The sequence below is a fragment of the Haliotis cracherodii genome, unplaced genomic scaffold (genome assembly GCF_022045235.1).
Source record: "Haliotis cracherodii isolate W230 unplaced genomic scaffold, xgHalCrac1.p SCAF_19, whole genome shotgun sequence".
In the NCBI taxonomy this organism is placed as follows: domain Eukaryota; kingdom Metazoa; phylum Mollusca; class Gastropoda; order Lepetellida; family Haliotidae; genus Haliotis; species Haliotis cracherodii.
In genome coordinates, this window is record NW_027266274.1 from 11,585,917 (window position 1) to 11,611,695 (window position 25,779).

Sequence of the window (25,779 nt, forward strand, 5' to 3'; positions counted from 1 at the left end):
TTGGCTACAGTTCTCTGTTGGAAGTGATAACTTCAAGTCCATGGTTTTCAGTCTAGACAAGTTTACTTTATACAGGTAGTTATATATACACAAGAAGCACTATGTGCCAGGTCAGCTCATGGTGGGGCGGTTGTTGTCTTGGTGCCCCGGAGCACCTCATCTAACCTTAGCTAGGCTGAAGGTGCAACCTTCTCTCCCTTTCTTGCATCTCTGGGCTAAGGCTTACAGCCAAGGTCATCTGATTTAGTCATAAATATTAACAACAGTATTTAATCATTGACATAGTTGCACATCTCGTTCGGGATGGCTGACAGTCAATATACGATACAATAGGTCTAACAGTTGATCTTATAAGTTATTTATAATGGCAATAATTAGCCTTTGGAATTAAATGTTCATTGAGACGAAGGGTGTCCCAAATTGTTCGCCGTGACATAGCACTGAATGATCATGTTTACAGAGTTTACTTCAGGACATCACAATGTTGATAAATCATTGTTTACACCTGTGCAGGCGTTACCAGAAGCGGTCAAGGCTGCACTGGTTAACCCTCTATACCAGGAGAGGTGAAGGCTGCACTGGTTACCCCTCTATACCAGTAGAGGTGAAGGCTGCACTGGTTAACCCTCTATCATGTCTATACCAGTAGAGATGAAGGCTGCACTGGTTACCCCTCTATACCAGTAGAGGTGAAGGCTGCACTGGTTAACCCTCTATACCAGTAGAGGTGAAGGCTGCACTGTTTAACCCTCTATACCAGTAGAGATGAAGACTGCACTGGTTAACCCTCGATACCAGTAGGGATGAAGACTGCACTGTTTAACCCTCTATACCAGTAGAGATGAAGGCTGCACTGGTTAACCCTCGATACCAGTAGAGATGAAGACTGCACTGTTTAACCCTCTATACCAGTAGAGATGAAGGCTGCACTGGTTACCCCTCTATACCAGTAGAGGTGAAGGCTGCACTGGTTAACCCTCTATCATGTCTATACCAGTAGAGGTGAAGGCTGCACTGGTTACCCCTCTATACCAGTAGAGGTGAAGGCTGCACTGGTTAACCCTCTATACCAGTAGAGGTGAAGGCTGCACTGGTTAACCCTCTATCATGTCTATACCAGTAGAGATGAAGGCTGCACTGGTTACCCCTCTATACCAGTAGAGGTGAAGGCTGCACTGGTTAACCCTCTATACCAGTAGAGGTGAAGGCTGCACTGTTTAACCCTCTATACCAGTAGAGATGAAGACTGCACTGGTTAACCCTCGATACCAGTAGGGATGAAGACTGCACTGTTTAACCCTCTATACCAGTAGAGATGAAGGCTGCACTGGTTAACCCTCGATACCAGTAGAGATGAAGACTGCACTGGTCAACCCTCTATACCAGTAGAGATGAAGGCTGCACTGTTTAACCCTCTATACCAGTAGAGATGAAGACTGCACTGGTCAACCTTCTATACCAGTAGAGGTGAATACTGCACTGGTTAACCCCCGATATCAGTAAGTGTCACAGTAACGTGTCACTCGACATACCACTTGCGATCAGTGTATGGCTGGACTGAGTAGGTCAGCACATGGTTCGTGAAGGGAAAGCAAATTGAAAATGATTGCCTGTTAATAAGGGCCAGGCCTCGTGGCCATTTTTCGTGTCTGGTATCTAGACCTCCAAGGCCCACTTTCACAAAGCCATCTTAGTGCTAAGATTGTTGTAAGCCTATGTCAAAGTATGGGAGTTATGATCATCTTAGCGCTAAGATCGATTTGTGCAAGTGGGCCGTAGTCTCTCTCAGAACCAAGAGAATAAATTCAAAAAGGATTCCCTCTCGAGTCCAGAATGATTTGTCAATTCTCAGTTCTTGAAATTAGCAGTGTTCTGGGCTCCATTTGGATTTTATAATTTTCATTTCACAATAAATATTTAAAAATATGGGATTTATTTCTTGGACTAAATGATGTCCCTGTGGAGGTATTGTGCTGTATTGATGTCTAGCATCCCCCAGTGACATGGGACGTTGGGGCAGTGTGGTAGTTGACGTGTTTGCTTGTCACCCAGGTTTGATTCCCCGCATGGGTACAGTGCGTGATGACCACTCCTGGGCCCCGTTCCACAAAGCGATCTTAGCGCTAAGGTGATCGTAAGTCCCATACTTTAACATAGGTTTACGATCATCGTAGCGATAAGATCGCTTTGAGGAACGGGGCTCTGGTGTCCCGGAGTCACTGTTGGAATATTGGTGAATGGAGCCTAGTCTCAACTCCTCACTCTATCCCTGTGACCTGCTCTGTGAGGAGCCCGGGTTAGAACAGGGCCCACTTGTATTAAGCGATCTTAGCGCTAAGATGATCGTAACTCCCATACTTTGACATAGGCTTATGATAATCTTAGCGCTAAGATGGCTTTGTGCAAGTGGGCCCTGGAGGTCTCTGCTGGTGGCAAGAGGCAACCAAATAGACCGAGTTTCAGGCTTTGGTGACTTGGTTGATAGATGTCATTGTCACCCCAACAGTGTGGTTTGTTGTTCACAATATGAATCAGTGGATTGTCTGATCTGGACTCGATTATTTACCAACTGCTGTCATGTAGCTGCAGGGACAAACAAACAAACAAACAAAGAAACAAAGAAACAAAGAAACAAACAAACATTCCTTGCTTATTGCCTGTCTATACATGCATGCTTCTGTCCTAAAATCACTCCCTTAAATGAGAATCCTGGTGGGAATATTTTCCGAGCTGTGTTTTTGTTTTAAGCAGTGATGTCCTATCATGTTTTTGGACATGATGAATAGCTCCCTTGGAGAATGGAGTCTTCATCATGTTTTATAGTCGGAGGTGGGAAAACATTGGGGAAGTGTGACTCAGTGGTGGAGTCATCATTCAAAGCTACAGGGGCAGCATGTGTCCGGACATTTAATATCATTCTGTCTTCCTGACGTTTCCTCTTATTTGGTGAGACTCTCATGGGATCGTGTTTGATCTCGTTAATAGCACATGGGCATGGATGAGGATCCTTGTTTGTTTCGGATGGGGAGATATATGGCAGCCTTTGGGCTGTTCAGTGTTGACAATGATTAGTGAACATGGTGAAACAATATTGATGTTCCTAATCGTCCTTGTGTGTCACAGCAGTGTTAGTTACATGATGGAGAAATTTCTCGAATTTAGAAGTAGCTTCAGGGCTTATTGATTCCACTCTCAGAATCCTCAGATTTTAGTGATTTCTCTGATTTAAACAATGATATGGTCGATATATGATTTCTTTTCGATTTTGCATTATGACATACATCTGCGTCGGTTTTACTTGTTGAAGTGCAGGTTTAGAATGGACAGCTAATTCCTGGCTCAGAGTAAAGTGCAAGAAGACTGGCATGAAATCCTCATAATGGTTTTACTTAATGGATACCCACGGATATAGTGCTGACAAATTAATAATCAAAACTAGGGCGCATCTGGGATTCGAACCCTCGATCATAGGATCCTGGATTGACACAAATTTGCAATCCCTTAATTAGCCTAGTGATGAACATAATGAAGGTATTCATCAAGTGTTTGAGTTACCAGGCATTATTATCATTATTATTATTATTATTATTTGACGTAATAAGCCCCCAGGGCGGTCTCAAAATTAGAAATAGGGGCTCTTAATAGAATATTATTTGGGTTGAAAGATTGTAAATTTTGTGGTTTATGCTGACAGCCTGAAATGTTTATAGACGACAGACATTTTTCCAGGATTTAATTGCCCATAATTAAGGGTGCATATAACACACGAGTGCGTATTATACACAAATAAATAAGTCTTGTGTACATTAATCAATTGGAAGGGGTGCTAATTGAGATTGTTCACTAGCCAATATATTAGCAAATTTCACCGTGGTCGCTTATTAGAGCAGGGCCTTTATTACGTCGAATACGGCATTATTAAAAATGCGGCAAAGAGGGTTTCGGTGATCCTGGAACAATCCTCCTCCCTCCCCTCCTCCTCCTCATCATCATCATTGAATGATTTAAATTAAACTTTAGATGTTTATGTTTTAACTTTGAGGCATGTCAATGCCCACCACTGAACCGGGATATAATTAAAAGTCTAAATGAGTCCATTGCTTTAACAGTCGTCACTCATTACCACCCATTTCCTCTGAAAGGAACCGCACTCAAGGCCATTGGAATGCCATTTATTTTTTACCAGGAAATACAATGTATTATTAATGTGATGAAGCATTGTGTGTACTAGTTTTCAAACTACTGTTCACTAAGATCAAAGCATCGTAAAGTTAGGTCACCATGACCCCACTGTGATGTTGAGAATACTGTAGGAGTTATGTTGTATCGTTGTTTAAGTGGAGCTCCAAGTAGGTTTTGCATCTGGACAAGACTAGATTAGATGTCATGCATGGCTGGATGTGGCTGTCATGCCGTGTCATCAAGGTCATTCTGACGACGGATTGATTGATTGATCAGATATTTGGTCAGTTGATTGATCTGGATGCTTGAAATGTGTATCAATCTTGGATGTAGGGTATGATGTTTGATTGAAAGGAAACTCAAGTTGCAAAGTGTACATGTCATTCAAAGTTTATTGATTGATATGGATTGTTGAAATGTGTATTGATCTTTGAAGTGTGTATGGACGGTTTATGTATGTTTGCCTAGTGTTGTGTGTGATTGATGGCGAACTAAGTGGTAATGTAATGGGAAGTTTTTTTAGGATACCTGTTGTGATTTGTTTGTATTGTGTAACCTAGACAATTCCTGAGGGTCGTGAGGGAAGAGCCACATACTTGGCCCAAGTGTTGTAGCTCCCATACTTTAACATAATAAACTTACTACTGTTGTTGCACTAAGATGATCGTAACTCCCATACTTTAACAGAGACTTACTACTGTTGTTGCACTAAGATGATCGTAACTCCCATACTTTAACATAATAAACTTACTACTGTTGTTGCACTAAGATGATCGTAACTCCCATACTTTAACATAATAAACTTACTACTGTTGTTGCACTAAGATGATCGTAACTCCCATACTTTAACATAATAAACTTACTACTGTTGCTAAGATGATCGTAACTCCCATACTTTAACATAGACTTACTACTATTGTTGAGCTAAGACGATCGTAACTCCCATACTTTAACAGAGTCTTCCACTGTTGTTGCACTAAGATGATCGTAACTCCCATACTTTAACATAAACTTACTATTGTTGTAGTGCTAAGATGATCGTAACTCCCATACTTTAACATAAACTTACCACTGTTGTTGCACTAAGACGATCGTAACTTCCATACTTTAACATAGACTTACTACTGTTGTTGCACTAAGATGATCGTAACTTCCATACTTTAACATAGACTTACTACTGTTGTTGCACTAAGACGATCGTAACTCCCATACTTTAACATAGACTTACTACTGTTGTTGCGCTAAGACGATCGTAACTCCCATACTTTAACATAAACTTACTACTATTGTTGCGCTAAGACGATCGTAACTCCCATACTTTAACGTAAGTTTACTTACTACTATTGTTGCGCTAAGACGATCGTAACTCCCATACTTTAACGTAAGTTTACTTACCACTGTTGTTGCCCTAAGACGATCGTAACAGACAAATAAGCTGTTGAATGTGGCTTTGTGCCACTGTTGTTGGCAATCAATTATTTGTTACTGAATGGCTGCAGTTTTGTTTCAATGACACTTATATTTGATGGATTCACAGCTGATTCTTGTCCATTTGTTCCGGTGCAATGATTTCAGTAATCAATATTAGGAACTGTGAACTACGAAGTGACAAATCAGCAACATCCCATGAACAACAAAGCTGATAATGCATGGTATCAGAGAAAACATTGTCATTATCAGTTTATTCATAGTAAATTCCATTGCTGGGTTTCTTTGATGTCAGCATCTGTGACGGTTCCACGTTGGTGAGTTCATGTTGTGAGGTCCTAGTGTGTGCACATTTCATTGTTTTCTGTGTATATTATACCTGCACACACGACTTCACTCTCTCACTGCTTCACTAACTCCCTCACTCACTCCATTACTCATTCCTTCACTCTCTCTGCTTCACTGTCTTCTTCGCTCACTCCTTTACTCATCCCTTCACTCTCTCTGCTTCACAGTCTTCCTCGCTCACTCCTTTACTCATTCCTTCACTCTCTGCTTCACTGTCTTCCTCGCTCACTCCTTTACTCATTCCTTCACTCTCTCTGCTTCACTGTCTTCCTCGCTCACTCCTTTACTCATTCCTTCACTCTCTGCTTCACTGTCTTCCTCGCTCACTCCTTTACTCATTCCTTCACTCTCTCTGCTTCACTGTCTTCCTCGCTCACTCCTTTACTCATTCCTTCACTCTTTCTGCTTCACTGTCTTCCTCGCTCACTCCTTTACTCATTCCTTCACTCTTTCTGCTTCACTGTCTTCCTCGCTCACTCCTTTACTCATTCCTTCACTCTCTGCTTCACTGTCTTCCTCGCTCACTCCTTTACTCATTCCTTCACTTTCTCCCTGCTTCACTGTCTTCCTCACTCACTCCTTTACTCATTCCTTCACTCTCTCACTGCTTCACTAGCTCCCTCACTCACTCCATTACTCATTCCTTCACTTTCTCCCTGCTGGGCTCATTCATTCATCCCTTTACCCATTCTTATACTGAAATCTTGACTCATTCCTTTACCAACCCCTTGACTCATTCCTTTACCAACTCCTCTGTTCATCCCTTCACTCATTCCTTTACTGAAATATTGACTCATTCCTTTACCAACTCCTTGACTCATTCCTTTAGCCCTTCTTATACTGAAATCTTCACTCATTCCTTTACCAACTCCTTGACTCATTTCTTTTACCAACTCCTTGACTCATTCCTTTACCAACTCCTCCGTTGATCCCTTCACTCCTTCCTTTACTGAATTCTTCACTCATTCCTTTACCAACTTCTCCATTCATCCCTTCACTCATTCCTTTACTGAATTCTTCACTCATTCCTTTGCTCACTCTTTCACTCATTTCTTCTCTAAATTCTTCACTCGTTCCTTCACTTGCTCACTCCTTCATTCATTCTTTTACTTCCTTCCTTTGCATGCTCCTGTTCTCACTCACTCACTCACTCACACACTCACTCACTCACTCACTCACTCACTCACTCACTCACTCACTCACACCTGTGCTCACTCAGTCAATCACGTTAGGGAAAAATTATGCTTGTGAATGGAAATTGCCAGACCTGATGGTGTGAGGACTTGTGTTGACCTCAGGTGATTAGATAACAGATTCTTCTAGTTTGTGCACGGGAACACAGAGCTTATATGCATGCTTCTTGTGCCGCTGCCTTCAACACCAACAGACGTTCCCAGGTAAATGTGTCTTGTAATTAGGTGTTGCATTAACTTGATAAATTTCTGGCAAAAATCTGATAAAAAAAATTAAAATATTGACAACTGTTATGATAGATTGATGTTTTGTTAAACATTTCAATAGCTGTAATAATAATTATTATTGCTGTTGTGGGTAAATTTAACTTTTCATGATCCGATGATAGAGATAAGAAATATATATGTTTTGTAACACAAAAGATGTTTTGTGTTTCACAAGCAATAGAAACCTGTGAAGATCCGGGCTAGAAGAGGTATTCAGTAACCCATGCTTGTTGTCAGAGGCGACTAATGGGATCGGGTAGTCAGGCTTGTTAACGCCGCACTCAGCAATATTCCAGCTATATGACGGCGGTCTGTAAATAATCCAGTCTGGACCAGACAATCCAGTGATTGATATCATGAGCATCGATCCACGCAATTGGGATCGATGACATGCATCAACCAAGTCAGCGAGCCTGACCACCCGATCCTGTTAGTCGCCTTTTACGACAAGCATAGTCACCTTTTACGGCAAGCATAGGTCCTGAATACCTATCCTACCCCGGAATCTTCACGGGTCAGTCAATAAGTAGGACTACAATTATTGGGGTATTATTTGTCCACAGCACTATTTAGTATTTTGGGTGAGCGCACTTGTGTGAATTTCAAAGGCGGATATCAACCCTCTTAAAAATGCTTAAGATTCGCTATAACTCGAACCTTTAATATGGGACAAGTTCATCTGTTCTTGGGTTTTACCAAAATGGTGTGAATGTAAGACCTCTGGGATATCCTTCCACGTGAAACTAATGTGTGAGGTGAAATATGTTCTGAAACTGAGCTCACTCCAGCGATAGAAACTAACTGTTTTAGTCCACTAGTCCTTATAATGATAACATATAGCAAAACCCTTCAAAATGACACACTTCTACTCGTCCTTATGATACCTTAACTATCAGAGTTGTGACGATACACATGGAAACCGATATGATACGTATCGCCATATTTGCTTTATGATACAATTCGATTCGATATGTATCATGATACACAATTTACTGCTGAACATGCCTGTTTTTAAGAAAATCAAATCTTTAAACTAGCGAGACTAGACAAGATTAAACATTGCATAGCAACCTCAAACATGAGACAGCGTTTCCGGTTGTATGAGTAAATATTTTGTTTCAGAACAGATTCATTTATTCAATGAAATGTATCGTTATTGTATCGATACATAGAAACCATATCGATATATCGTATTGGATACCTAGAGATTGTGATTCGAATACATATCGATTAATCGTCACAACTCTATTAACTATTTGGCAGTTTGGCAAGGACTACTGGGCTACTGCTAATTTCTACCGCTGACCACTCCTAACCAGGGTAGTACATTTGCCAGGTTTCATGCAGAAACAAGGAAAGGTGTAGCACCTGAAAAAAACTACCTCATTTGGTTGCCCCGGAAAAGCAGAAGATAAAAATTTAGGAAAATTCCGAATTGCCAGAAGTGGGCAGTTTGGCAAGGTATAGGACTAGTACCCATTTCTATCTGTGTAAATAGGGACGGTCGGGTAGGCTAATGGTTAAAGCGTTCCCTCGTCATGTTGAAGACCCGGGTTCGATTCCCGACATGGGTACAATGTGTGAAGCCCATTTCTGGTGTCCCCCGCCGTGATATTGCTGGAATATTGCTAAAAGCGGCGTAAAATCATACTCACTCACTCACTAACTGTCTAATGGGGCAGTCGGGTAGCCTAGTGGTTAAAGCGTTCGCTCGTCACGTTGAAGACCTGGGTTCGATTCCCGACATGGGTACAATGTGTGAAGCCCATTTCTGGTGATATTGCTGGAATATTGCTAAAAGCGGCGTAAAATCATACTCACTCACTCACTCACTCACTCACTAACTGTCTAACCACAGTCAGAATGTTGAAAGACCTTTGGTTGACACTTGACCACCTGGTCATGTTGATAGTGGGGCAGTCAACATGTTGTATAACAGGCTGTATCGTATGATGAAATAGATCCATACATATCCCACTGATAGTGATGTGATCACCACTGATAACAGCAACATTGATCCTGATCTTCCATCACTGGCATAGGGACCAATCGATCCTGGATTTCAACCACAGACAGAGGTACCGATCATTTATACTGAATGGGGGAGGTGTGGGGAACATTATGACTAATTGCTTTCTGCTCTTTTCTCTGAAAAGAGCCAAAGTGGTTTTTTTCACATGTTTTTTCAGGACATCTGGCATCACCAGTGAAAGATTTTTGTTCTTGTGGTAAAACTTCAGATCCAAAGTTCTTCTTTCCCAGTGTTTTGAGAAAGTACGGTATTCGACGTAATAAGCGCCCAGGGCGCTCTCAAAATTAGAAATGGGGGGCTTTTAATAGAATGTTATTTTGGTGAAAAAAAACAGCTTTGAAAGATAAATTACGTGGTTTATGCTGACAGCCTGAATGTATATATTCGACAGATATATTTTCCCCGAATTTAATTGCGTATTATATGCGAATAAATAAGTCTTTTGTTCATTGATCAATCGGAAGGGGTGCTAATTGGGATATATACCCGCAAATATATGAGTAAATATCGCCATGGGCGCTTATTAGAGCAGGGCGCTTATTACTTCGAATATGGTAATTATTCTTCAACAAAAAGTCCAAGCATCTATTGGTCGTGGTTGTTAGCACTGGGACACATGTGGAAAATATTTTTTTTAAAAAAAAGCTTTGCCTTCCTCAGTTGAAACTATAATCGGTACTTGAACTTCCCAATATCATTTTCAGTGCTTAGATATTTAACTGTTAGAAATTGTTAGACAAAAATAGGAAAAAGTCTAAAGACCTGAAGACAAGAAGCAGAGTCTTTCTCTGATTTAAATCTCGAAGTGTTCATTTTGTCTGTTTTAAAATGATTGCCAGGATTTATGTAAAGCAAAGGCTATGTTGTGATGAGGTCTGACATATAGCGCTGATTAATAATGCAGCATGTGTGAGCTGTATTCCATGTCACCATGGCTGGAGTTGCATGATGCCACCGCCTTCACAGCCTGGATGTAAAGAACCTGGATGTAACATGGTAAGTCTGTCTCTACAGCAGGGAGAACCTGTCCCTACAGCAGGGAGAACCTGTCTCCATAGCAGGGTGAACCTGTCTCCATAGCAGGGTGAATCTTGCTCTATAGCGGGGAGAACCTGTCTCTACAGTAGGGAGAACCTGTCTCCATAGCAGGGTGAATCTTGCTCCATAGCAGGGTGAACCTGTCTCCATAGCAGGGTGAATCTTGCTCTATAGCAGGGTGAACCTGTCTCCATAGCAGGGAGAACCTGTCTCCATAGCAGGGAGAACCTGTCTCCATAGCAGGGTGAATCTTGCTCCATAGCAGGGTGAACCTGTCTCCATAGCAGGGAGAACCTGTCTCCATAGCAGGGAGAACCTGTCTCCATAGCAGGGTGAATCTTGCTCCATAGCAGGGAGAACCTGTCTCTACAGCAGGGAGAACCTGTCTCCATAGCAGGGAGAACCTGTCTCTACAGCAGGGAGAACCTGTCTCCATAGCAGGGTGAATCTTGCTCCATAGCAGGGTGAATCTTGCTCCATAGCGGGGAGAACCTGTCTCCATAGCAGGGAGAACCTGTCTCCATAGCAGGGAGAACCTGTCTCCATAGCGGGGAGAACCTGTCTCCATAGCAGGGAGAACCTGTCTCTACAGCAGGGAGAACCTGTCTCCATAGTGGGGTGAATCTTGCTCCATAGCATTGAGAACCTGTCTCCATAGCAGGGTGAATCTTGCTCTATAGCAGGGTGAACCTGTCTCCATAGCGGGGAGAACCTGTCTCCATAGCAGGGTGAATCTTGCTCCATAGCAGGGAGAACCTGTCTCTACAGCAGGGAGAACCTGTCTCCATAGCGGGGAGAACCTGTCTCCATAGCGGGGAGAACCTGTCTCCATAGCAGGGTGAATCTTGCTCCATAGCTGGGTGAACCTGCATTAACCAAAAGGAGGAGAATTTGTCAACTTCTTTATTATCAGATTATGAGGAACAAAACGTTTGGGAGTATATGCTTACTCCTTCATCAGGTGATGAAAGACTGTCAAACACTTGATGCATCAAACAAGTCAGTGAGTCTGACCACCCGATCCCGTTAGTTGCCTCTTACCACAAGCATAGTCACCTTTAACGGCAAGCATGGGTTGCTGTAGACCTATTCTACCCCGCATCTTCACGGGTTGACCAGAGATGCTGCTGGATTTGGTGTTTCATGCTTTGTATTCAGACATTAGGAATGTGTGCACAGTTATTTAAGAATTGACCTTCACTTTTATGTGAGTTCATTGGAGTATGACCTTCATAGAGTGAGGGCCAAACTGTATGAACCTCGGAGCTTGCGATGAGAAAGGCCTGTAAAGAACTACCTCAGTAAGTCAGTCACAATGACAGTGAGTCGTAATACATTTACAAGTACAAGATGTCAAAATGGCTGGCACGATTAACGTGACGGGAGAGATTTCTGAGGATGTTAATGAACCTGTGGCGGTTACATGTGTTAGTCGTCATTGATCAACTGGCTGATCATTGAAAGGTGATGAAAGATGTGTGAAACAGACACTAAGGTAAGATCACAGATTGCTGAAGATGGTCACTGTCAGCCTAGACACGGATCCAGTTGATACTTCTATAGTTTGGATGGGCTTTTCTTCGTTTGTGCATTAGGATGGGCCGTAGCGAGGATATTTCTGAACAATCATGCAGTCAAGCTCTCTGCATTTCTCAATGTATACTGAAACGCTGAGACCAAGAATAAAGGTTCTAAATGATCAGAAAGAACACTTAGGTATGTTTTCGTGCTAGGGAATTCCCAGGGGTTTCCCCAGGAATGTGGAATTAGTCCTTCAGTGTTTACGTCATTTCTTGAACACCGTCTCGTGAAAAACGTAGTAACATCAAATTGTGTCGTTCATACACTTTTGAACCTCAATTTCCTCTGGTCCAATGGAAAAGCTGTATATCGTGTAAACGTCAAATTAAAAAATTATAAAGAAATGACTGCATATGAACTTATTAAGTGACTTCTAGTGTAACCATGCACAATTGTGTATTGTTACAGCATTATACAATATACATCCCTTGTGTCCTATGAACTCAAAATCAGAGACATGTATACAACAATTTTTTAATTAAACATGTTACTATAGTCGATCCTTGTGTCTGAAATGTTTGCTAACATGGCAAATAATTTGTAAGAAGAATTCTTACAAATTTTGATAAATGATTTAATATACGTCGAAACAGATGTCTGAAATTGTCTCTAAAATTGGAATGCTTTGGCTAAAATGTGCTCAGCCATGTTTGTTGTGCAGCTGAAATATGAGAATAATTGTATTCACTGATGACCCAGGATTTATTGAGTTGTGCTAGGTGTGTTGTGTCAGGTGCATGTTGTGTGTGACAGTTGTTTTAATTGGAACACCTACAGAATACTGGCAACTCATCAGCTGGGGCTGGGACGGGTAACTCAGATACATGGGTTGGATGGTTCCTGAGGTGGACCTGGGTTGGTCATGGTTCCTGAGTAGGACCTGGGTTGGATGGTTCCTGAGTACGACCTGTGTTGGTCATGGTTCCTGAGTAAGACCTGGGTTGGTCATGGTTCCTGAGTAGGACCTGGGTTGGATGGTTCCTGAGTACGACCTGTGTTGGTCATGGTTCCTGAGTAGGACCCGGGTTGGTCATGGTTCCTGAGTAAGACCTGGGTTGGATGGTTCCTGAGTAGGACCTGGGTTGGATGGTTCCTGAGTAAGACCTGGGTTGGATGGCTCCTGAGTAGGACCTGGGTTGGATGGTTCCTGAGTAGGACCTGGGTTGGATGGTTCCAGAGTATGACCTGGGTTGGATGGTTCCTGAGTAGGACCTGGGTTGGATGGTTCCTGAGTAGGACCTGGGTTGGATGGTTCCAGAGTAGGACCTGGGTTGGATGGTTCCTGAGTAGGACCTGGGTTGGATGGTTCCTGAGTAAGACCTGGGTTGGATGGCTCCTGAGTAGGACCTGGGTTGGATGGTTCCTGAGTAGGACCTGGGTTGGATGGTTCCTGAGGAGGACCTGGGTTGGATGGTTCCTGAGTAGGACCTGGGTTGGATGGTTCCTGAGTAGGACCTGGGTTGGATGGTTCCTGAGTAGGACCTGGGTTGGATGGTTCCTGAGTAGGACCTGGGTTGGATGGTTCCAGAGTAGGACCTGGGTTGGATGGTTCCTGAGTACGACCTGGGTTGGATGGTTCCTGAGTAGGACCTGGGTTGGATGGTTCCTGAGTAGGACCTGGGTTGGATGGTTCCTGAGTAGGACCTGGGTTGGATGGTTCCTGAGTAGGACCTGGGTTGGAATGTTCCTGAGTAGGACCTGGGTTGGATGGTTCCAGAGTAGGACCTGGGTTGGATGGTTCCAGAGTAGGACCTGGGTTGGATGGTTCTTGAGTAGGACCTGGGTTGGATGGTTCCTGAGTAGGACCTGGGTTAGTCATGGTTCCTGAGTAGGACCTGGGTTGGAATGTTCCTGAGTAGGACCTGGGTTGGATGGTTCCTGAGTAGGACCTGGGTTGGTCATGGTTCCTGAGTAGGCCCTGGGTTGGTCATAGTTCCTGAGTAGGACCTGGGTTGGTCATGGTTCCTGAGTAGGACCTGGGTTGGTCATGGTTCCTGAGTAGGCCCTGGGTTGGTCATGGTTCCTGAGTAGGACCTGGGTTGGAATGTTCCTGAGTAGGACCTGGGTTGGAATGTTCCTGAGTAGGACCTGGGTTGGATGGTTCCTGAGTAGGACCTGGGTTGGTCATGGTTCCTGAGTAGGACCTGGGTTGGATGGTTCCTGAGTAGGACCTGGGTTGGATGGTTCCTGAGTAGGCCCTGGGTTGGTCATAGTTCCTGAGTAGGACCTGGGTTGGTCATGGTTCCTGAGTAGGACCTGGGTTGGTCATGGCTCCTGAGCAGGACCTGGGTTGGATGGTTCCTGAGTAGGACCTGGGTTGGATGGTTCCTGAGTAGGCCCTGGGTTGGTCATAGTTCCTGAGTAGGACCTGGGTTAGTCATGGTTCCTGAGTAGGCCCTGGGTTGGATGGTTCCTGAGGAGGACCTGGGTTAGTCATGGTTCCTGAGTAGGACCTGGGTTGGATGGCTCCTGAGTAGGACCTGGGTTGGATGGTTCCTGATTAGCACCTGGGTACCCCCAGGACTCCCCGGACTAGTGGTTTGGCACGTGATATGTTGTTTAATGGCTGTAATATTAAAACAAATTGTTCATGGTTCCACTGAAAGTCTCCCCGAGAAGATCCGGGGTAGAATAGGTCTTTAGCAACCCATGCTTGCAGAAACTGGCAACTATACTTGTCGTTGTTGGTTGATGCATGTCAAAGTATCCCAATTGCGTAGATAGAGGCTCATGATGTCACAGACCGCTTTCATATAGCTGGAATATTGCTGAGTGCAGCATTAAACAACAAACACAAATAACTAATAAGTTTGCATGCAGACATTTTTTGCTGACTTAGCACACATTCCTTATTTTTTTCGTAATGATAAAAAGTCAGTGACCTTCAGTGTAGGCAAGATAAGAGTGTTTTATCTATGGTTGAACATATGTTTTGCCAGGACATTTTGTTCCCAAGGCTTCATCAGTCACACAAGGCATCCCAGTAAGACTCATATGGAGATATTTATACTTTCATTTACTGAATTTGTTCCCCTGAAAGAAGCCATTCATATATCTAAAAATATATACATTGGAGCTTGTACCTGCCTAGTGTCTACCTGCATAGAACAGGCACCCAATATGACTTCAAAGAATTATAATGCAAAGGTTGGAAGAATATGTCTGAAACTATTAATGAACCAGGAAGAATATTTTCTAATATCGTGATATTTTAGTTGCTGTTTTTTGTATAGACATTTAAAATGAATAATGATGATGAAGGTAGCATTTTGGTTATTTTTAGTTTGGTGAACGTCCAAAACTTGCATCACTTCAGACTTTCCTCCCACATTAAGCTGACACGCAGTGATATAACTGGAATACTGTTAAAAACGGCGCTAAACCCAACTCACTCACTCACTCACTCACTGAGGCACCATTATCTTTCTGTTGTTCTTGACATCCTGTGTATTCTGCTTTTTGTGTTTTCATACAAACCTTAGTCGTGTACAGGGAATCGCTTTATAGAACCACTGCAATAAAAAAAAATCCAATTTCAATTTTATTTTTTTATTTCCTCAAAAAGTGTAGGTTGGAAGAAAGATTTGGGGAATAGGGAAAGAAACAAATTTTAGCCTGGATTGACGACAGCAAATGATTTTTTTTAAACGTTTTGCTTCCTTCTGGTTTCAGAATATTAGAAAAACTAGTTTCCATTTTTTCACATTTCAGTTTTTTGAAGTCTCTGGACTTGTGAACCAAGTTTTGTTAATGGTGTGGCCTGAGGCTGGTCCTGTCAGAATGTCGTGTACAACCAAGGCTTATCAGATAGAACTTAGAGAATTGTGCTGAATCATGCACATCAGCAATCAACTGATTATTTTCTGTTATGGAAAGTCACTCTGGTTCTTTAAGAGGTTCATCAATTTTCATACTGTGTTAGGTATTGGCCTGGCTTTCATATTGCCATATATTTTGATAACGATTCATGTATTGCAATATGTGCCACAGTATATTGCAGGAGTTCTTTCATCTGTAATTGTTCATGGACCTCAATAAAAATGGACCTGTGCATCAAATTCTCCAACCCCCCACTTTTTACAACTTCATAGTCGTCCGCCATTTTGTTAGATGTTACAATAATCACAATGCTTTATATACAGAGTTCACAAATATTTTTTATCAGTTGCGTTCAATTTGACTTGTCACTTATGTAAACTTTGCCAACAAGATAAAAAATAGGCATGATTTTGAAATTCATGAATGTAACAAATGTTATATTTGGGATAATTGTATATTCATTAGGGCTGCAACGAATACACAATGAGGTGAATACGATTTGTATCACGAATATAGTGTAACGAATATGAATATTAATTCACGAATACAATAACAAGTCAGCAGTTGATGTGTTATTTGTTATATTCAATGAAACAAAAGCAACACAAATTTTTTGACATGGTTTGTTAATTAACATATTATACATTTATATACTTCACTTACCCAGGTACTAGTATCTGCTCAAATGCAACAATGATCAGTGACCACATTACTGTCAAATTAAATATTATAAGAGTGTTGTCTTTGAAGAAATCATATAACATGTTCTTATGGATATTTTTAGGTACAGGGTATGTAAATGAACATGACTGCATATTCATAAATATTTGATTTTATTGGTCACGAATAACGAATTCAATGCATGAATGTATATGGTTCGATTCACCGAATACGCGAGTGAATTGTAACAGCCCTAATATTCATTCATTAGTACACTCAAACGCCGGACCAACGTAAATACTTTGCGTTATCCGAGGTTCGACACAACCAAATGTGATTAATGAGAAGGAATACGCAGGGACCAAGTATTTACTTTGACACAACCATAATGTCAACACAATGGTGTTTGACTGTATTTCAAAACGTGGCATACCGGTATAATGGTAATGCCACAAATCTACTATCCTATCATCATGATCATCATAAATTTCATTAATTTTAACAGAGCCTCCCTTGTTGACTAGGGGTGGTGGGGTAGCCTAGTTGTTAAAGTGTTCGCTTGTCATGACGAAGACCCGGGTTCGAATCCTGACATGGGTACAATGTGTGAAGCCCATTTCTGCTGTCCCCCGCTGTGATATTGCTGGAATATTGCTAAAAGCGGTGTAAAACCTTACTTACCCACTCACTCTTGAGGACTAGGAACATCAGATAAATATTGAAAATGACAGAAACTCTGTGGAATAACGGTCCCGTGCTATATTGTCCTAGGAGGTGTATATGTGTGTAGGGCGGCTGTAATGTACTGATGAAAGACCATATTGTCCAGGCTCCATGATCATGATGATTGTTGCACTGCAATAAATGATGCTGCCGTATCATTGTGTACAGAGGGTTAACTTCATTGTGGAGCAACTTCATGCTTTGGATGCACTAATGAAATATATACATCACATATTGATTATGGCGCACAAAATAGATTAAAACAGTTTTATTTCTCGCCAGAAATGCATTAGGGTTGATTGGATTGGATAACATACATTCTGATGTTGATGGAGTGATAGAGGGACTGAGGGGTATTAGTGCCACTGGAACAGCCTTGTGTGGATGGAGTGATAGAGGGACTGAGGGGTATTAGTACCACTGGAACAGCCTTGTGTGGATGGAGTGATAGAGGGACTGAGGGGAATTAGTGCCATTAGAACAGCCTTCTGTGGATGGAGTGATAGAGGGACTGAGAGGTATTAGTACCACTGGAATAGTCTTGTGTGGATGGAGTGATAGAGGGACTGAGGGGTATTAGTACCATCAGAACAGCCTTGTGTAGATGGAGTGATAGAGGGACTGAGGGGTATTAGTACCATTAGAACAGCCTTGTGTAGATGGAGTGATAGAGGGACTGAGGGGTATTAGTACCATTAGAACAGCCTTTTGTAGATGGTGTGATAGAGGGACTGAGGGGTATTCGTACCACAGGAACAGCCTTTTGTAGATGGTGTGATAGAGGGACTGAGAGGTATTAGTACCATCAGAACAGCCTTGTGTAGATGGAGTGATAGAGGGACTGAGAGGTATTAGTACCACTGGAACAGCCTTGTGTAGATGGAGTGATAGAGGGACTGAGAGGTATTAGTACCATCAGAACAGCCTTGTGTAGATGGAGTGATAGAGGGACTGAGAGGTATTAGTACCACTGGAACAGCCTTGTGTAGATGGAGTGATAGAGGGACTGAGGGGTATTAGAACCACAGGAACAGCCTTGTGTTGATGGCTTGAGGGCTTTTCAAAGATAGTGAATGTGGGAATATTCTAGATCATGTGGTTCAGTCAGGCTTGTTGTCGGCACCAGACGATATTCACCGTCATTTACATGTCACGTTGCCACGTAGATGTTACATTCCAACCACATACTCCATTGCTGTTACAGCTAACCCTGAATATCTGATATGATTTTTGTAATGTAATAGTTTTTTAATAATCATCGTAATCTGAGTTATCTCTTGATGATATTTGAACCATGAATGATTAATAAACAACAGCTGGGCAGTGTTGCAGTTTTACCAGAAGTCATTCCTCACCTCCAGAACTGATTCAGCTTAGGCGACATCTGCGTTCAGGATGGTGATGAGAACAGTTAGTTGACTCACCAGACAACAAAGCAGCAATGTGGCCATGCCTTGTACAGTGCAACCCTTCTAGTCTGGACACTGTTTGCAAGAGTCTCACAAAAACTGCTGGCTTCTGTAGCATCGATACCGGTATTAGAACCTACACCGAAATGTCGCTCTTAATTGTAATAAAGAAGTTGATCATCCATAAATTCTTATCCTTACTTAGTACTCCAACTTCTAAATGCCTGTCAAAGGAGTTATGGACTATTCTGTCTTGCTAAATGGGGTTCTGCTGTAGTAATATTTTCTGTAGCAATAGGACTATGCTGTCTGGCTAAATGGGGTTCTGCTGTAGTAATATTTTCTGTAGCAATAGGACTATGCTGTCTTGCTAAATGGGGCTCTGCTGTAGTAATATTTTCTGTAGCAATAGGACTATGCTGTCTGGCTAAATGGGGTTCTGCTGTAGTAATATTTTCTGTAGCAATAGGACTATGCTGTCTGGCTAAATGGGGTTCTGCTGTAGTAATATTTTCTGTAGCAATTGAACTATGCTGTTTAGCTAAATGGGGTTCTGCTGTAGTAATATTTTCTGTAGCAATTGAACTATGCTGTTTAGCTAAATGGGGTTCTGCTGTAGTAATATGTACTGTAGCAATTGGACTAAGCTGTCTGGCTAAATGGGGTTCTGCTGTAGTAATACTTTCTGTAGCACTTACTGTACTGTCTGGATTAATGGGGTTTTGCTGTAGTAATATTTTCTGTAGCAATTGGACTATACTGTCTGCATTAATGGGGTTCTGCTGTAGTAATACTTTCTGTAGCTTGGACTATACTGTCTGCATTAATGGGGTTCTGCTGTAGTAATACTTTCTGTAGCATGGACTGTACTGTCTGGATTAATGAGGTTCTGCTGTAGTAATACTTTCTGTAGCATGGACTGAACTGTCTGCATTAATGGGGTTCTGCTGTAGTAATACTCTCTGTAGCATGGACTGTACTGTCTGCATTAATGGGGTTTTGCTGTAGTAATACTTTCTGTAGCATGGACTGTACTGTCTGCATTAATGGGGTTCTGCTGTAATAATACTCTCTGTAGCATGGACTGTACTGTCTGCATTAATGGGGTTCTGCTGTAGTAATACTCTCTGTAGCATGGACTGTCTGCATTAATGGGGTTCTGCTGTAGTAATACTCTCTGTAGCATGTACTGTACTGTCTGGATTAATCATGTTAATGGTGTTCACTGTAGTAATACTTCCTGCAGCTACTACACAGTCTGAAACATTATGTAGTTTTCACACACATTCTCTCTAAATTCAGTGACCTTTCATTTATTTGATAGGTAGATAGAATAAGGAAACTAACATTCTCCTTTTAGGCAAGATTCACATTCTGTTTTGTGACAAGTTTAAACAAAACTGGTTTACACATTTTTCATATCCTTAAAAATATTTCAAGTGAAAAAAAATAGATTTGAAAAAGCACTGTTTATATTCCACCGAGTATAACCACCAAAACAATATCATACTCAAGTTCAAACTCCAAGAAATGGATTAAACATGTTTAATAGGTGAAAGTACCCTTCTTGACCCCTCTGTTGTTAAAATCAGATCTACAGTTTACTGGCATTGTCTTCATTTGCGTATTTGTCGGCCTAGGAGGAAGATAAACTTATAAAGGGAAAGCCATTGAAATGAGTAAGTCAGTTCCAGGGGTTAGATTTAGCCTGCAGACTGTATCTGTGTCTATTTCTGTCTATGTGTACAGCCCCCTTGTGTTCATCAGTGTTACCCATCACAATACACTCAGTGCCTCATGTAGGTCTCTGTGCCGCTTGCTTCATCACCAGGCCATGTGGGATGCACGTGCAGACAGGTTGTTGCATGTACAGTGTGTGGGATGCACGTGCAGGCAGGTTGTTGCATATACAGTGTGTGGGATGCACGTGCAGGCAGGTTGTTGCATGTACAGGGAGTGGGATGCATGTGCAGGCAGGTTGTTGCATGTATAGGGAGTGGGATGCATGTGCAGGCAGGTTGTTGCATGTACAGGGAGTGGGATGCACGTGCAGGCAGGTTGTTGAATGCATAGGGAGTGGGATGCACGTGCAGGCAGGTTGTTGCATGCACAGGGAGTGGGATGCACGTGCAGGCAGGTTGTTGCATGCATAGGGAGTGGGATGCACATGCAGGCAGGTTGTTGCATGTACAGGGAGTGGGATGCACGTGCAGACAGGTTGTTGCATGCATAGGGAGTGGGATGCACGTGCAGGCAGGTTGTTGCATGCATGCACAGGGAGTGGGATGCACGTGCAGGCAGGTTGTTGCATGTACAGGGAGTGGGATGCACGTGCAGGCAGGTTGTTGCATGCATAGGGAGTGGGATGCACGTGCAGGCAGATTGTTGCATGTACAGGGAGTGGGATGCACGTGCAGGCAGGTTGTTGCATGCATAGGGAGTTGGATGCACGTGCAGGCAGGTTGTTGCATGTACAGGGAGTTGGATGCACGTGCAGACAGGTTGTTGCATGCATAGGGAGTGGGATGCACGTGCAGGCAGGTTGTTGAATGCATAGGGAGTGGGATGCACATGCAGGCAGGTTGTTGATGTTGTGTCTGTGATCTGAACAGGATATCGTTACACAGTGGAGGTGTTTCAGAGATGAGGCTTAAGTTGTGTTGTGGATGTCATTGTATATTGATGTATTGGTCATTTTTCTGTTGATACTGTATCGATATAAAGTTATGAATATGGATACCAAGTCAATAATTCACTGTCACCGAAACATTTACATGTTTTGAGATTACCATGTACAGATGGACAATTAAAAATCAGACAATTAGTTTCAAACATTTAATGAATCTAGTCTTTGAAAGGCATTTGGAAGTGATGCCTGATTTACGCCGCAATCAGCAATATTCCAGCTATATGACGGCTGTCTGTAAATAATCAAGTCTGTCCAGACAATCCAGTGACTGACATCATGAGCATCCATCCATGCTATTGGGATACGATGACATGCATCAACCAAGTCATCAATCCCGACCACCCGATCCCATTAGTCACCTCTTACGACATGCATAGTCGTCTTTTATGACAAGAATGGGTTGCTGAAGACCTATTCTACCCCAGGCATGCATATCAAAAAGTGCTGGAAAAAAGTTTTATGTTCTGGAACTTTTGAATTTTCCTAAATCTCAACCAAATGAGGGTAGTTTTTTCAGATGCTTCACCTTTTTCATTGTTTCTGCATGAACCCTGGCAAATGTATTACACTTGTTAGGACTGGTCAGCTTTAGAAATAAGCAGTAGCCCTGTAGTCCTTGCCAAACTGCCCAATAGTTAAAGTATCATAAGGACGAGTAGAAGTGTGCCATTTTTAAGGGTTTGCTACATGTATCGTTATGAGGACTAGTTGTGGTGGAACGATACACCGATGCATCGGTAGATCGCGATATTTCACTTCTCGATACAAGTATCGATAACAGTTGCACTCTAAGTAAAAAATATCGATTCTTATCTTAAGTGTATTCTTTAATAAATGTTACACCTAACGCTAATTAATAGTGAAAATTAGTTGTGAAAAAGTAAATATTTTCATCCATTGCGCCATACTTGACACTTCCAACTGTAAATCGTCAGTGAGCCAGGTATTTGACTATCCTGTCTATGAAAATGATGGCTTACGCACTACAGATATGACCACATATAAGTATCGCGATACGTATCGGATCATGAGTAAGGTATTGTGATACGTATGAGACCGTACAGTTGGTGTATCGTCCCAGCACTAGTGGTCATGAGAAACAAATGTATTTCCCCAAGCCTGATGTTATCTCTTTACATGGAATATGTGATTTATAGTTTGGGGCCTATATATATCAGAATGGTGAAAATGAGAATAAGTAATTATCTTGCCTAACCCACACACCCAAGTGTGGCAAGGGCAGGCAACCTGAAATAGCCACCATATATATTTTTAACCAGACTAAACACAATCCTGTGGAAATGGCAGCCCAATAAATATCAGTGGCAATTTGGTTGATAAGTATGCCACTGTGTCCAGGGGACGAGTGCTGAAAATAGCTGTTACATAACTGCCCCCACTCACTGACTCATTTGCCCTTTATGCCCTCCCTGTCTCTTCCAGTCTATTCTTGTCTCTCCCAGCCTCTCCCTGTCTCACTCTCCCAGCCTCTCCTGTCTCTCCCAGTCTATTCTTGTCTCTCCAGTCTCACCCTGTCTCTCCCAGTCTCACCCTGTCTCTCCCAGCCTCTCTGTCTCTCCAGCCTCTCCCTGTCTCTCCCAGCCTCTCTGTCTCTCCAGCCTCTCCCTGTCTCTCCCAGCCTCTCCGTCTCTCCCAGCCTCTCCCTGTCTCTCCCAGCCTCTCCCTGTCTCTCCAGCCTCTCCCTGTCTGTCTCTCCAATGATTTTCATGTCTCTCCCAGGCTATCCCTGTCTCTCCCAGCCTCTCTGTCTCTCGAGCCTCTCCCTGTCTCTCACAACCTCTCCCTGTCTCTCATGTGTCTCTGCCTCTCCCAGTCTCCCCAGTCTCTCCTGTCTCTCCCAACCTCTCCCTGTCTGTCTCTCCCAGGCTCTCCATGTCACTCGATCCTGTCTCCCTTGTCTCTCGCAGCCTGTTCCTGTCTCTCCTAGCCTCTCCCTGTCTCTCCCTGTCCCTCCTGGCTCCCTGTCTCTCCCAACCTCCCCCTGTCTCTCCTAGCCTCTCCCTGTCTCTCCTAGCCTCTCCCTGTCTCTCCTAGCCTCTCCCTGTCTCCCTGTCTCTCCTAGCCTCTCCCTGTCTCCCCTGTCTCTCCCAGCCTGTTCCTGTCTCTCCTAGCCTTTCCCTGTCTCTCCTGTCTCTCTGCCTCTCCCTGTCTCCCCAGTCTCTCCTGTCTCTCCCAAGCTCTCCCTGTCTCTCCCAGCCTCTCCCTGTCTGTCACTCCAAGGCTCTCCATGTCACTCAATCCAGTCTCCCCTGTCTCTCCCAGCCTGTTCCTGTCTCTCCCAGCCTCTCCCTGTCTCTCCTAGCCTCTCCCTGTCTCTCCCTGTCTCCCCTGTCTCTCCTGTCTCTCCCAACCTCTCCTCTCTCCCAGCCTCCTGTCTCTCCCAGCCTCTCCCTCTCTCCTAGCCTCTCCCTGTCTCTCCCAGCCTCTCCTGTCTCCCTGTCTCTCCCAGCCTCTCCCTGTCTCTCCTGTCTCCCTGCCACTCCCAACCTCTCCATCTCTCCTGTCTCTCCAGCCTCTACCTGTCTCTCCTGTCTCTCCCAACCTCTCCCTGTCTCTCCTGTCTCCCTGCCTCTCCCTGTCTCTCCTGTCTCTCCTGTCTCTGTCTCTCCTGTCTCTCCTGTCTCCCTGCCTCTCCGTCTCTCCAGCCTCTACCTGTCTCTCCTGTCTCTCCCAACCTCTCCCAGCCTCTCCCTGTCTCTCCTGTCTCCCTGCCTCTCCCAACCTCTCCATCTCTCCTGTCTCTCCAGCCTCTACCTGTCTCTCCTGTCTCTCCCAACCTCTCCTGTCTCTCCCAGGCTTTCCATGTCTGTCCTAGCCTCTCCCTGTCTCTCCTGTCTCCCTGCCTCTCCCAACCTCTCCATCTCTCCTGCCTCTCCCAACCTCTCCATCTCTCCTGTCTCTCCCAGCCTCTACCTGTCTCTCCTGTCTCTCCCAACCTCTCCTGTCTCTCCCAGGCTTTCCATGTCTGTCCTAGCCTCTCCCTGTCTCTCCTGTCTCCTTGTCTCTCCCAACCTCTCCATCTCTCCTGTCTCTCCCAATGTCTCCCTGTCTCTCCTAGCCTCTCCCTTTCTCTCCTAGCCTCTCCCAATGTCTCCCTGTCTCTCCTAGCCTCTCCCTGTCTCTCCTAGCCTCTCCCAATGTCTCCCTGTCTCTCCTAGCCTCTCCCTGTCTCTCCCAACCTCTCCTGTCTCCCAATGTGTCCCAACCTCTCCATGTCTCTCCCAGCCCCTTGAAGTCTATCCTGTCTCTCATGTCTCTCCCTGCCTCTCCCAGCCTCTCCCTCTCCCCCTGTCTCTCCCTGGATCTCACACAGTGATGTATCTCCGATGTCAAACAAGAAGCCTTTGGAAGCAGATTGGGAAAAAACACATTATTTTGTTCAAAATGTAGATGTAAATGTAAAGGTAGGCATTAAAGACTCTTTTTAATTGGACCATCTATCATAGATAGACAAGTCCCCTTGGCATAGGTTATAATCATAATGACATGAATTTGGGATTTTTTTTATTCCAATTTGGGAATTTTTACTGACATTTGCTGCTGATTTGGAGTCGAATATCAGCCTTTGAGAAGGTATGGATAGATAAATTGCTTACTTTTAATATCTTTCTCTCACGTTGTCCTGTCATTTTACATCTATATGGGCTAGAGGGTCTATTTCAGGCTTAGCTCAATCTGTTATTTCTGTGTGGGTAAATAGAGTCATTACATGTGTTATTGTTCTGTGTGTGTCTTTCGTCCACTTTGGGAAGTACAGGGTATTGATTATTTGTGAAGGCTGCTGATATTGGATAGTTTTCAGTTTTTCTATTAACACATTGTTTCTGTATTGGGCATTCAGGGGGTTATCTCGATCTGCTGAGAGGCTCAAGTGTGCAGCAAATGACAGTAAAATTCCCAGCTTGAAACAAAAAATTCCCAATTCAGAATTTTACGAAAATATGAATGTTAAAAAATTACCATTTTTGAACAATATTACAATTTTTTTCCAATTTGCCTGCTAATGGAACTTACTTTAGAATCCTAGATAAATCTCTTTTACATATGTATTGGATATATATGAATATGGGTGTACATGTGTCATCTGTGATGTATTTTACAAATACCGACATTCTTATATAATATCTGAATTTACAACAAAGAAATATTGGGTTAGTTAGCATGGTTAGAGGTCATTTTCAATGAGTAGCCTTTATGTTGAAGATTCCTATGTCTTGAAAATTGTATTCTCAAGTTGCAGGCTTTCATTTTGGTCCATTTCATAGGACACTGACAGATCGATTTAAAAATGTTTGAAGGAATTTCAAAGAAACTGACAGTAAAAAATAAGTATGTTTAATTTATCAGCATGATCACAAATTTGGTAAAATCATGACAGTACCATTGATC

At 43.1% G+C, this 25,779-nt stretch overlaps 3 protein-coding genes across 4 annotated transcripts in view; 1 reads left to right on the forward strand and 2 right to left on the reverse strand.

Annotated features, from left to right (window-relative positions):
- LOC139467111 (phosphatidylserine synthase 2-like) overlaps positions 1–25,779 on the forward strand; it is a 52,007-nt gene that overhangs the window by 5,462 nt on the left and 20,766 nt on the right. The gene's annotated exons all lie outside the window — the stretch shown is intronic.
- Positions 13,100–13,888, reverse strand: LOC139466947 (sporozoite surface protein 2-like). The gene has a single exon (XM_071248667.1). It carries the CDS (start codon positions 13,886–13,888, stop codon positions 13,100–13,102), a length of 789 nt encoding a protein of 262 aa, XP_071104768.1.
- On the reverse strand, positions 23,689–24,120 carry LOC139466948 (octapeptide-repeat protein T2-like). Its single transcript, XM_071248668.1, has one exon. It carries the CDS (start codon positions 24,118–24,120, stop codon positions 23,689–23,691), a length of 432 nt encoding a protein of 143 aa, XP_071104769.1.